The sequence below is a fragment of the Canis aureus genome, chromosome 10 (genome assembly GCF_053574225.1).
Source record: "Canis aureus isolate CA01 chromosome 10, VMU_Caureus_v.1.0, whole genome shotgun sequence".
In the NCBI taxonomy this organism is placed as follows: Eukaryota; Metazoa; Chordata; class Mammalia; order Carnivora; family Canidae; genus Canis; species Canis aureus.
The window spans coordinates 25551312-25563734 of record NC_135620.1 but is presented as its reverse complement, the minus strand read 5'-3'; the positions used below and the strand labels follow the sequence as shown (position 1 = coordinate 25563734).

General features: G+C 41.5%; 1 protein-coding gene across 3 annotated transcripts in view; it reads right to left on the bottom strand.

Annotated features, from left to right (window-relative positions):
- Window positions 1-7370: 7370 nt before the first annotated feature.
- SMAD5 (SMAD family member 5) overlaps window positions 7371-12423 on the bottom strand; it is a 57122-nt gene continuing 52069 nt past the window's right edge. For all 3 annotated transcript variants that reach the window (XM_077911768.1, XM_077911770.1, XM_077911769.1), the window contains one exon: window positions 7371-12397. In XM_077911768.1, coding sequence (XP_077767894.1) covers window positions 12254-12397 — 144 coding nt within the window. In that variant the 3' untranslated portion in view covers window positions 7371-12253. The remainder of the gene's footprint in view (window positions 12398-12423) is intronic.

Genomic DNA, 12423 nt, shown 5'->3' with positions numbered 1-12423 from the left:
TGGCCTTAAATCTCAGAGCCACTACTCACTGGCTCTGGAAGTCTAGGCATGTTATTTATCTATTTCAGCCTGTTTCCTCATCTGGGAAGTGGGTGCTCCGTCACCCATCTCTACGGGGTTGAACGTGGAATGCGGTAATTAATGTAACAGGCCAGCTACCTAGCACCCAGTTGTTAGCTCATACCCTCCCTGAGCCTTAGGCTGGGGGAAGCGGTGCTGAAAGGTGAAGCTGACCCTAAAACAGAAATGTGCTGTCTCTAGGGCTCACTGGTCTACTGTGTCCACAAACCAAAAGCTGGTCCCTGCAGGGGCAAATATGACTGGCTTAGAGGTCACCCGAAGTTCCCGAGCCAGAATCCACTAAAGCCAGAGCGATCTGGGGGGCTCTTGGGATCCCTTGATACAATACTGGCCCTAGGCCTCAAGAGGTAGACACTGAAAAGTGCTAAGGTGGAGAAAGTGTGGAGAGCACCTGTGTGTCTGCAGGCTTGAGGTGGCTTTAGCCACCTAAGCCAAAGGCCTGGCCACTTCAAATACACAGATCTTTTTGAAATAAACTCTTAGGCCTATGCAGAGATGGAATCTAGGAACAAGGCCGGGTCCCTGAGCAGAACTAGACTGGGGCTCTCTGCTTTTGGCAGCACTGTAACCCCGAATACTTGCATTCCCTTCTCTATGCTAGTGTTGGACTCGTTGAGGAGTAACGGGCCTTTCTCAGAGGGGACTTAGCCCCAGATTCTCCCTGGGAAAGGATGGGTGGGGCTGAGTTCACGTCTACCCTCTACTGATGGGCCGGGTAAGTGGACTACAATGTGGCTATGGACACGTAGATGGATGTCGGGGAGGTAGGTCCACACACATCCTTCTGCCCTTTGCTCTTCCAACAATCCCATGAAACCTTGGAACCACCTCTGGAGAGCTGGACAGGGCAGGCTAAACCTAAGAACAGGACCCATGACACAGGCGTTGGGGCTGCTCTGCCATAACCAGCCACTGGGAGCAGGCAAGAGGGCCGAGCGCATGGTCCTGGCGGGGGTGTGGGGGCCGTAGGGTGGAAATTAGGGAAGGTGGTTGCAGATGCCAGCAACGGGGGAGCTGACCTGGGCCACCCATGCGAGGCCTTGATCGTGCTCCTGGATTTCTGGGTGCCTCTCTCTGCTCACCTGGAGAATGGAGATCATAACGGCACCTGGCTCGCAGGGTTTTCAGCACCGCGTGAGACACTGCATGGCATGTGCCGAGCTCCTGTTTGACACGCACTGAGTGCTCCGAACGTGAGCTATCCCTGTTCTTCGCCGGATGATCTGGTTCAGAGGTGCTCGCCCAAGCGTCAGTGTAACGCTCTCCCGAGGTGACCCCGGCCCTTAAGCTGCCCCCTTTGCAGCAGTCTGCCCAGAGCCCTGGGGCTTTTCTCTGTGCACATTCTCGCCGAACTAGCTTATCCAGTCTCATGGCTCCGGGGGACTTTTCAAATGACTCACTTTAGACCTCACCCCTTTTGACATCTCCATTTGGACAGCTCATAGGGAACCCCAGACTCTACGCGTCTGAGCCTCGTCATCCTCCTGTAAACAGTACATCATCCTCCAGTCTCCTCCATCTCAGGAAATTGCACTGGCATCTGGTGGCCCAAAGTGGAAGCCGCGGAGATCATTCTTGCGCCCACGCTCTCCATCCTCCTACTTGCAATCCATCACCTTCCAGATACCACTCCGCTCATCTCCAGCATTGCCGCCCGAATTCAAAGCCTCTCTCCAAGGCGACATCTGAGCCCCCTGCCTGCCTCCAGCCCCAGCTTATACTCCAATGGCTTCTCCCTGCCCTTGGGATTTAAAACCAAGCCCTAATCTTGGCCTTCAAGACCTAGCACTATCTGGCCCCCACTAACCCCTCCAGCCTCATCTCCTCACACTTCCTTTGTATGTCCAGCTCCTGTCACTCTGGCCTTTCAAGCCCTGGGGTCTCCCTCTCCTCCCTCGGCTCGCTAGTGCCTTCTCCTCCTTCAGGTGTAACCAACAGCTCTCTTCTCCAGAAGGACTTGCCTGCATCCTCAGAGATCGGTCCTCTTCTATCAGAGCCCCGTCAGCTCCCTTATCATTAAATAACTGTGCGATTCGGAGCCGAATGCCGCTCTACCTACCACCATGCAAGTCGTATGAGGTCAGGGCCAACAGCCGCCCTGTTCGCTGCCGCTTCCTCAATGCCTAGCAGAGTATTCAACACAAAATAGACAGTGAGTCTTTGTTGGATGAAATATAGCGGAATGACAGAGCTAGAGGTTTCAGGTGAATTTGCCTGTAGGTTCTTCATCTGGACACTTTCCCTTTGATTCTCTGCCTTAAAGTAAACTGTATCAGATAAAATATTGAGTTGAACTCTCCTTATTGATTGGCCTTTCAAGTGGCCACTTTCCTGGAGGTGGTGATCCACAAAGTTGTTAGCAACCGACATTTACTGTCTCCATCGATGTAGCGCCTCGGTTATTATTGTGTCTCCTGCAGAGACTAAAGAACATGCAATTTAACTTTGCACACTTAGCTATTTCTGCTTGAATCACTCTTTATCCTGCAGGCGAGCAGAGGTCTTTGTAGTATCATCCATGCTTTGTGGATTGTCTTGACTGAGAATCTGTTAAATCGCTGCTTCACACATTGACTTCCCCACCTCTTCCTGAACTTTGATCCAAGATTTCCTTCTCAATGAGCCCTCCCCTGGATCCTTGATCCAAAACTTCAAGTATCTTCCTCCCCCAATCCTGGATGTTCCGAAGCTCCCTCTCCTACATTTTCTCCTTAGAACTTCCCACTACCTTATATATTTTATTGTTCTTGTTTAGCGTCTCCATCAACCAGAATGAAGATCCTTGAAGGAAGGAACTTTTTGTTCAGTCTACCCTGTGCCTGACATCTAGTATTAGTTGAATGAATGAGCAAACCACCTGGGCACTGCTCCATACCAGAAAAACAATACATTCAAAAATATAGGAGCAGAGTCTATTCCTTAAAGTCTTCTTCATTCTCCATTTCTGCTTCTCCTCCGTCTTCCAAACCGATCAGATAACCCTAACCAGACAGGGTTCAGACACACTACACTGCTACAGCTTTGCTGTCCACAAGGGCAGCTGACGCCCCTACTACAGCTCTACTACACCGCCTCGCACAAAGCTCGACCTGTAATAAGCACCCAGGGAAGAGCGATGTGAGAGGAAGTGAAGGAGCAAGCAGTATTTAGCCTGAACTCTCTTAACAAACACCACTTGCCACTTCCAAGTTCCTTTTTTCACATGACCTTCCAGGAGTAGCACAGCTTTTCATCCTCATTCCTGGGCTTCCATGTCCATTTCAAAGTGGCTGCCCAGGTTCCTGTCGCCACCGTATCTGCATTGTAGCATTGGGAAGGCGAAAGCAGCCGGGAGGACATTCTTCTTTGGAGCATTACACCAAATGGCACATATTTCTGCTCCTCTCCTTCGCCACATGACCATTATCTAGCTGAAACGGAGTCTGGGAAGCGTGGTATGCGGCTGGACATAAGTGTCCTATAATTATGGAAGGGAAGAATGGGTCTTGGTCAACTTCCAGCAGTTTGTCAACTCATCATCTTCACCATCACTGCTATCGCTAAGGAGGCTGAAGCCAATTCCGTAAAACTTAAAGAATTGTAGTTGAAGAGAAAGCAATCAGAGGATGTCTACTATGAATCTTAAATGTTGGGATAGCAATTCAAACTCCTCTGTGCTTTCTTTACCCCCTATAATCCCACACACTCTTCAGCAAAATTAATCTTGTACTGGGAAGGACAAACATGGTCCCTATGCTCTCTCGCTCCAAGGTGTTACTTGGGGTGCCCTACCTGAATGTAATCAAAGGCTTGTCCCTCATGCACAACTGGGGATATTAGGATATCTAAAACCAGGGTGCTAAAATGAAACTACAGGGTTCTTCATACTGCAAGCTATAAAATAAAAAGTACTTTTTGGTTTATTTTCTCAGGTTAAATAAATCAAACTGTGCCCTTTGACTTTCTCCAGGAAAATATTAAACATCAACAGGGTAAAGCTCCAACTTGACTGTTAATTTTGTAGGTTCTCTAGCCAACAATTCCAGGAGCCTGATAACTTTGGGGGCAAAGATCTAAAAGTTCAAGGAGAAAGAATAGATACTGCTCTTCTAATTCTTAGTTGCATCTCTTCTTCTCTGATGAGGCATGCAATAAAGAGATCTAATATTTAGAGTGCTGAACTATGAAGCATTCAGCTAAGAACCATCATGTTACATAATTCAAAAGATGAATTCTAGTATAAAAAAAATTAGGGCAGCCCCGGTGGCCCAGCGGTTTGGCACCGCCTGCGGCCTGGGGTGTGATCCTGGAGAGCCGGGATCGAGTCCCACGTCGGGCTCCCTGCATGGAGCCTGCTTCTCCCTCTGCCTCTGTCTCTGCCTGTGTCTATGAATAAAGTCTTTGAAAAAAAAATTACCTCTGACTTCTTTCCGTTCATTTCACAAGTATTGGAGTGCTTATAATTTACCAAGAACTGCTCCAGCAGTGGGAATACGCTGGCCTCAGAGACTTTACATCCCCATGATGTGAGACAGTCAGTAAAGAAATAACACCTATAGGGGATCCCTGGGTGGTTCAGCGGTTTGGCACCTGCCTTCGGCCCAGGGCGTGATCCTGGAGTCCTGGGATCCCAGCATGGAGCCTGCTTTTCCCTCTGCCTCTCTGTCTCATGAATAAATAATCGTAAAAAAAAAAAAAAAAAGAAAAAGAAAAAGAAAAAGAAAGAAGACCTATAGTATGTGAAATGGGGATACTTTCTCAATTCCCAAGGTCTTATTTTGTTCTTCCTGAAAGCCTTCTCAGATTAATCCCAATTGGCTTTGTCACTTCAGCAATTTTTTTTTTATAGATTTTATTCATCTATTCATGGGAGAGAGAGAGAGAGAGAGGCAGAGACACAGGCAGAGGGAGAAGCAGGCTCCATGCAGGGGGCCCAACGCAGGACTCGATCCTGGGACTCCAGGATCATGCCCCAGGCCTAAGGCAGATGCCAAATCGCTGAGCCACCCAGGGATCCCCCACTTCAGCAATCTTATTAAAATATCTGGAAAGCTAGGCTTGATGCTGTACACTTCAGAAAGTCTGACATTCAACATGAAAGGATATTGAAGAGAGGACAATGTTCTCTTGGGTATAGAAATCCAAGAAATACTTTGGAATCTATTTCTCTGAGTACTTTCAAAAAAAGAGCTATATAGTTCCACTCCTACTAATCAGCTACATTTTTGTCAGAGAAAGGAAAGGACCAATGTAGAGCAACTGCCTCAACAGGTTAGAAGGGTACACACACTACACACGTGACTGTTTAGTGGTTAGCTAGTGGTTGGGGGTTTTTAATTTATCCTTTCCTGAACTGTTAAAATTTTCAGCATTTAGCTCAGATAAAAGTATATAAAGTGAAAGAACAGGTGAGGCTTTTATTGGACAGGAAAGGGGGAACAGATTAAAACCAAAGTATAAAAGGATGCTTTCAAAATCCATCCCTGAACATCAAAACACTGCCCCCAGGAACTGCCTCGCACAGAAAATTTACAAATATCCACTTGATACGATATGGATAGTAAGAGTCTAAATGCCTCTTTCCCCATCCATTCCACATACTTTAAGACAGGAAATGCTGGAGCACCTGGGTGGCTCAGCAGATGAGCATCTGCCTCCGGCTCAGGTCATGATCCTGGGGTTCCATATCATGTCCCACATCCAGCTCATGGGGAGCCTGCTTCTCCCTCTGCCTATGTCTCTGCCTCTTTCTGGGTGAATCCCATGAATAAATAAAATCTTTTAAAAAGGCGGGGGGGGGGGGGGAGGTTAAGGAGGCCAACAACTTTTCCCTTGAGTCTCAGCCTCCTTTCTTTAAACTACAACCACAAAGTGATTTAGATCAAGAGAACACACAATCTTTTTTTTAATCAAGTCTTTATTAACAATAGGCTTACAAAGTCAACAAAAAAGTGATATTTAACATGTTAAATGAACTTTAAAAAAAAATGCTTCCTTCTTTAAACCGTTATTTACTACAGAGCTCCAAAGTAGTACTTTCTTAAAAGCTTGCCCTAGCCTGCTGACAGCCTTTTTATAAATATGTATAAAATCTGAGCTGCATCAAAACTGCTGTAATGTGGAAGAGCATTAGCTACTGAATCTGTCGTCTGAAGGAAAACTGAAGCAGATGTCACGGCTGATCCCTTCATCACCTGAACTGTTTGGACTACAGCAATCTGAAAACTAATCACCTTAAATCGGAGAGAAGCCAACACCTCTGTTTACTGAAATCTAGTGCCAGAACAAATGTTTTTTAAAATATACTTTTAAAACAGCTATCGAAGTAACTACTAAATACCTTACACTTAAAATAAAAAGGTGTAAGAAGGAACTGATTTGCAGGGATGGATTCTTTTGATGAAGCCTTGTCTCCGAAAAGAATAATAAGAGCTTTTATATTTGTTCTTTTGGGTTAAAATATTTAGTTTGGGTTTTTTTCCTTTTCAGGTGGGGAGCACAAAGATTTACACCATCCCCTCCTAATGAGAGTAAGTTTGCATTTCTCCTGTATACAACACAGCGGTGGTAAAAGTATGTACTTGTGGGGCTGATAAAACCCATCTGTGATTAAAAAAAAATTTTTTTTTTGAAGGAGAAAATGAAGAAAGTGGATCTCCTGAAGTCAAGCAGTATCAGTAATAATTCCTCTCAATCAAAGAAGCAGAAGAAATGCCAATAGACAATAAAAACAAGTTATATGCCAGGCACTGTTCTAGGTAGTTTTTTTGTAGGACTTTATTTAATCTTTCCCAAAATACTATGAAGCAGACTTCCACTCCAACTGGGGTACAGCGGGGTTAAGCAACTTGCTCAAGGGCACAGAGCTAGAAGAGCGATGAGGCGCAGGACTCCCGTGCAGGCAGGCTGAATCCAGAGGCACTTCTGCTAGGAGCTACTCTATCTCCTAATCATCCGGTTAACACCTCTCATCTACAGATGGGTAAGAGAGAAGGGACATCAGTGTTTAAAACAGCCCAGACTAGATCTAAATACTTTTTCAAAACACAACTAAACTCAACAAACAAAGAAAAACACATCAACTCTCTTACAAACAAAATGGAAAAACACTGATCATTCTGAGCAAATCTCCTGCTGAGTGGAAAGGCATGGAATACCTATTTTCTACTGCTCGTGCACACGCAGATAACAGCCGGTCATAGCAACTGGTCATCTCATCATTTTAGAACTCCACTCAGTGAAACATGTTAAGTCAAAAGAGAATACCAAAAAACAAAACAAAACAAAACAAAAACAAAAACCCACACACATTAAGGTTTTGAGATTTATTAAAATAAAGTATTAGCAAACAATATGCAAAAACAAAGTTCTTAAGAGTTATGGCTTTGAAAAGCACAATATAGTAAAATCTAATACATTTTTATAAGTATCAAAAAGGCAACAGAATTGAAGCATGTTGCTAGAATTTCACTTTCTACAACATACACAGAAGCAGAACAAGTACAAAATAAGCAGATCTATAGCGCAGCCATTGGTTTGGTCTTTATCATCTGCATGTGAAATATCTTTTTAAGAGAAGATGGGTAGGTACATACAAACATCCAGTTTTCATGATTACAATCCTATCCAATTTTAAAATAAGTGATATTCAAAATGCAATTTTAACGCACCCAATTAAGAAGAAAATCACTTGCCCAACTATTATCTTCAAGAGTCCCTATACATAAAATACTTCATGAATCAAATCAAAGCAATGTCATCTCCAATGACATTAGAAGTGAAAATCTGATTCTAAAAAATTTCTTTTATAAGGAACTTAGGATTGTTTGGCTTCACTGTACTTTTATTATGATTAATACCAGCTAGTATCAGAAGGCGCTACTCATTAGTGAGGGAAAAGAAAATATCTGTACACAAAATTCTGAACTTCTTAGGAATAGTATCGTCAAATGAATACTTAAGGGACAATGGTTTATGGTAACTGCAAGAATTTTAAGAATTGAATTATTTGGACAAGAACCACACAGAACTTTTTCAGTCTGCCATGAATAACAGAAGAATTCTGCTCTAAGACCCTATCTTTTCACCAAAACATCCCATCGCTTGTTTTACAGCAACTGCTACCAGTGAATATTTTAACATAAGCTCTTAAAAAAAAATTTTTTTTTTTGCTATGTAAAATCCCTCTGTTTTTTGTAAACCATCCAATTTCAGGTTAACACTTCAGTTATAATACAGTTGGCTTTTAGAAGATAAGTTTCTACTATGAATAATCCAATATAACAAAAGCGTGGTAAATACTGTTACCTCTTTTCATTAGGAAATGCTAAACTGTAGTCCAGTGAATTCCAAAGAACTATCCACCAGGCACAACTGTTTATGCAGAAGAAATGCCTTGAATTGTCAGTTTCCATACATGCATCTTCTGTGAGAAGAAAAGCTCCCCCAAACCCCACCTGTATCATAGAGGAAAATGGCTGCTGCTCTGGAGGAAACAGGCTCCAAACCTGAGATCTGCCCCCCATAAAGCTGCCCTAGTTAGTATCTCAAGAGACCCTCCATAAACCAATGTTTAGGAAGACTCCCTGCCATTAAAATCACCAAACATGCCTGAAACCACCATGATATCAACTACATTAAAAGATCCTTGCTTATCTAGCTCCTGGGAATAATGAGGACACATTTTGTATTCCCATCTGAGTGAGTGAAGATTTAACTAAGAAGACAAAGACGGACTCTGATCCCTTTAAAAAGTTAACAGATCCAAAACTGAAGCCATCACTGGAAGTTGAATTCAAAATTATCAAAAGAATCTTTTATTTCAGTAAGCATAAAAGATATTCATATATTTTAAGTGGGAAAGTGATAATAATCCAAAGTAATACTGAGCAAACAGCTATGAAGAGTATAAAGAAATAGATCGAAGCTGATGTATTAGATGCTCTTCTGTAACAGAAAGACAGTGCTTAAAGAGGTACTATCAGACTTTCTGGAGGTTCTGTGCTACTGGTAGGGTTTCATTTTTCATATAAGCCTTCACTGTTTCCCACGGTTACCCTCAAGGGTTTTACGATGTGAGCCCCAGGTCTCATCTTGACAAGAGATTTCAGATCTGAACACTTATTATTTTACATCTTAAAAGCATATCTTACTCTCCAGTGTCACGGAAAGTATAAAGTAGCTACATCCTCTTGCAGTGCTATGAGGTATGTAGCTCACTGAACTACCCAGTAATCTTACTGTGGATTTCAACTCAGAAACCCAGCCAATTCTATAACCACAGTTACCTTAAATAACAATAAAATGTGAAAAATGACTTATATTCTGATGTATGTAACTTGACATTTTGATTGATGTTTTCTTTAATCTCTAAAAAAAAAAGCGTTAGCTTCAGTAGATCAATAACATGCCCACTAGTTTACATTCTGTAACTCAAGCCAAGTAATACCAAAAAGACCATAATACTTTATGAGACAGAGATGCTGATCAAATGCAATGCTTATTTTTTTTTCTGATCATCTTTCTGTCGTGTTTACTCAGATTAAAGTTGACTCAATTTCTCTTTTTGCATTTACCAAATCGGTTGTCATTTTATTATTCTCAGACACTAGTCTTTTCAGCTCACATATGTTGTATGTTGTACAAGTTATAAAAGGTGATTGTTCCAGTGGTGTTGGTATTTTCCATCAACTTTGACTATAAAATAGATTCTAGAGATTAAATAAAAATTTAAAACTGTCATTTTCTGAAAAGGTTTCCTTCAGAAGTGTCTTTTCATTGGTCATAATTTTATTTAGTTTTTTAAATCTCACTGGTGATTTTTATCTCCCATCCATGGATTTGGGGCACCCTCAGGAATTACAGAAGCAGCCACATTGAATACAATTTTCATTTAAAATCCAGGGGTGTGGAGTTAATAACTTTTAGGAAGTACAACAGGCTTATACTTTTCCATGGAAGTCTTGACAGGAGCTTCATACTGTCCTCCATGAGATAAAATTTCTTAAGGAAAACACAGAAAAGGCCAAACACATAAAACCCTGCCAGTTCTAAAGGTTGTAATGTAACTAAAAACAATTTTTAATTACCTCAATTGAAAACAACAATTCAACAGTTCCACCAGTTCAAATCCACTGATTTTGAATACATGTATGTCATTCAATATGGATGCTTTTTTTCCTACAAATTTGTTCCAAAGATTATGCCATAAGCCTGATAAATAAAAGAATAATGTAAATAGCGAGGTTCTAACACCAAGCAAATAATTCTCTTTTCATGTGGCTGACACAACTCTGGAAGATTAAGAATGCATGTCATGTAAAACTTCTGTCTGAAGCTCGGGTGGTGGTCAGAAAGTATCTTTTTACCCAGAAAGGACCGTGAGCTGAAACACATATGGCACTTCACCTGAAAGAACTAAACCCCCCCAGTGGCTGAACTTCGTAAAAGGAATAAATAATGTCACGGAAAACAAAATGAAATGCATATTCTCCTTTCCTTAAAAAAAAAAAAAAAATGCATTTAAAAAAATTTTAAAAGCAGAAAGTCAAACCAAACTAACATTTTAAATAGAAGACTGGCTCCATATACTTTCGAAAGGCACCAGAAAATAGCTTTCCCTGGTAGGTAAATTAGGTCTTTTTTTTTTTTTTTTCTGAAACCATGTCTTTGTTCTCATGCCATAACAAATTTGACTGCTCTCAGGAAAAAGAGGTTAAAAGCCCTTGACCCAAAGCCTTCAAGCATGATTGACTGAATGGCTATTTTAGAATTTTCACATCTTTCCTCTCTGAGGACTGTTCTGAGAGACTAGTGTCCACAGAGGTCCCCCAAAAATGGAAAACCAGCAGCATGTATGGTAAATGAGAGAATAGTCTGCATTCTTTGATACATGACTATATTAAAGTCAACTATTCTCAACAAACACTGCTTCTTCAAGGACGTACCAGACCAGCAGCCTCAACTTGGGGCTAGACTGAAGAGGCTTCGGGCTACAGTCCCTGGGTCCCTTCCTTGCTCAGGGCAACTGATGGCAGTAAAAGCAATGGGATTAAGCACGGGACTCTCCAACAGGAGTAACACCCATAAGGCAGCAGAGAATTAGAAAGGCACCTTCAGGTGGAGCTACAGAGTAACAGTCTTATTATCATCTAGGTTGAAAATACAACAAAAGCTAGAGAAAGTGTAACTTCTACAACTGTCATCTATAAACCGCAGTGTCTGTTAATACAAAAGGGGTACCAAGGAAGTAAGGATGTGCATCCAAGTCTAAGTCACTTGAGTGTGTTTCACAAAAGGTTACACTAAAAACTGTCACCCATCAAAGTGCAAAATAAAAGATTAATGCATGTCAAAATTAGAGTTCTTGCAACAGTGGCCAAAAGCAGCAAAGCTGAACAAGGCCGGGCGTGCACTGTCACTAGCTATAAAAGTAGTACTTAGGACAGATTCTGAGTAAATGACATATAATGGAGATCTGTTGTTTACAATAATTCTTTTTTTTAAAAAAGGAAACGTTTTACAAAAGATATACCGAGTGAAGTCACAGGAGACTGACAAACATTTAGCTGTATTAAATGCAAATTTTATGACATTGCCTAGAAAACTATGACTTTACTTTTACTGAACACTACTTGTTAGAGCAGTGCATAGTGTTCCTTCAAATAAAAGTTTTGTTTTGTTTTTTATAGTTTCTTTTCAGCCCCTACCATATGCTTTTACGAAACGATGAATTACACTTTCTTAACACTGGTAGGACAAAGAAACTGGTAAAAGTACAGCTTCTGCAGGATGAAGAGTAGAAGGGAAGACTTTTTACTGTATACCTTCTTAAACTATTATAATTTTTCATCATGTGGTGTATTACTTTTTCAAAAAACTTGAACAAATAACAAGTTGGTTGGGACAAGGCAGCAAAATTGTGTCCCAGTTTAAGATCAATGTCAAACTTGTGAACTGGGGTACAATATTTACTTTGCATTTCTCACAACACTTTTGATAGTTAATCACATGAACACAAATAACAAACAAATGTAGATTCATTACAAAATACAAATGTATTGGTCACAATTATGTAGAAAAAAAATAAGCTGTAATATCTGTTTTCCACGTAAGCTCACAGTATCTGTACTGAAGGTTTCCCTAAAATTAAAACAAGTCCGCTAATAATATAATTGAAAAGACTACTTCTGCACTATGAGACGGAAGATATGGGGTTCAGAGGGGAGCCCATCTGAGTAAGGACTTTATCCAGCCACTGAAGAGGCCCATGAAGATGAATCTCAATCCAACAGGGGGTGCTGGTAACATCCTGCCGGTGATACTCGGCTCCCCAGCCCTATGAAAATGAAAAGATATCATAGC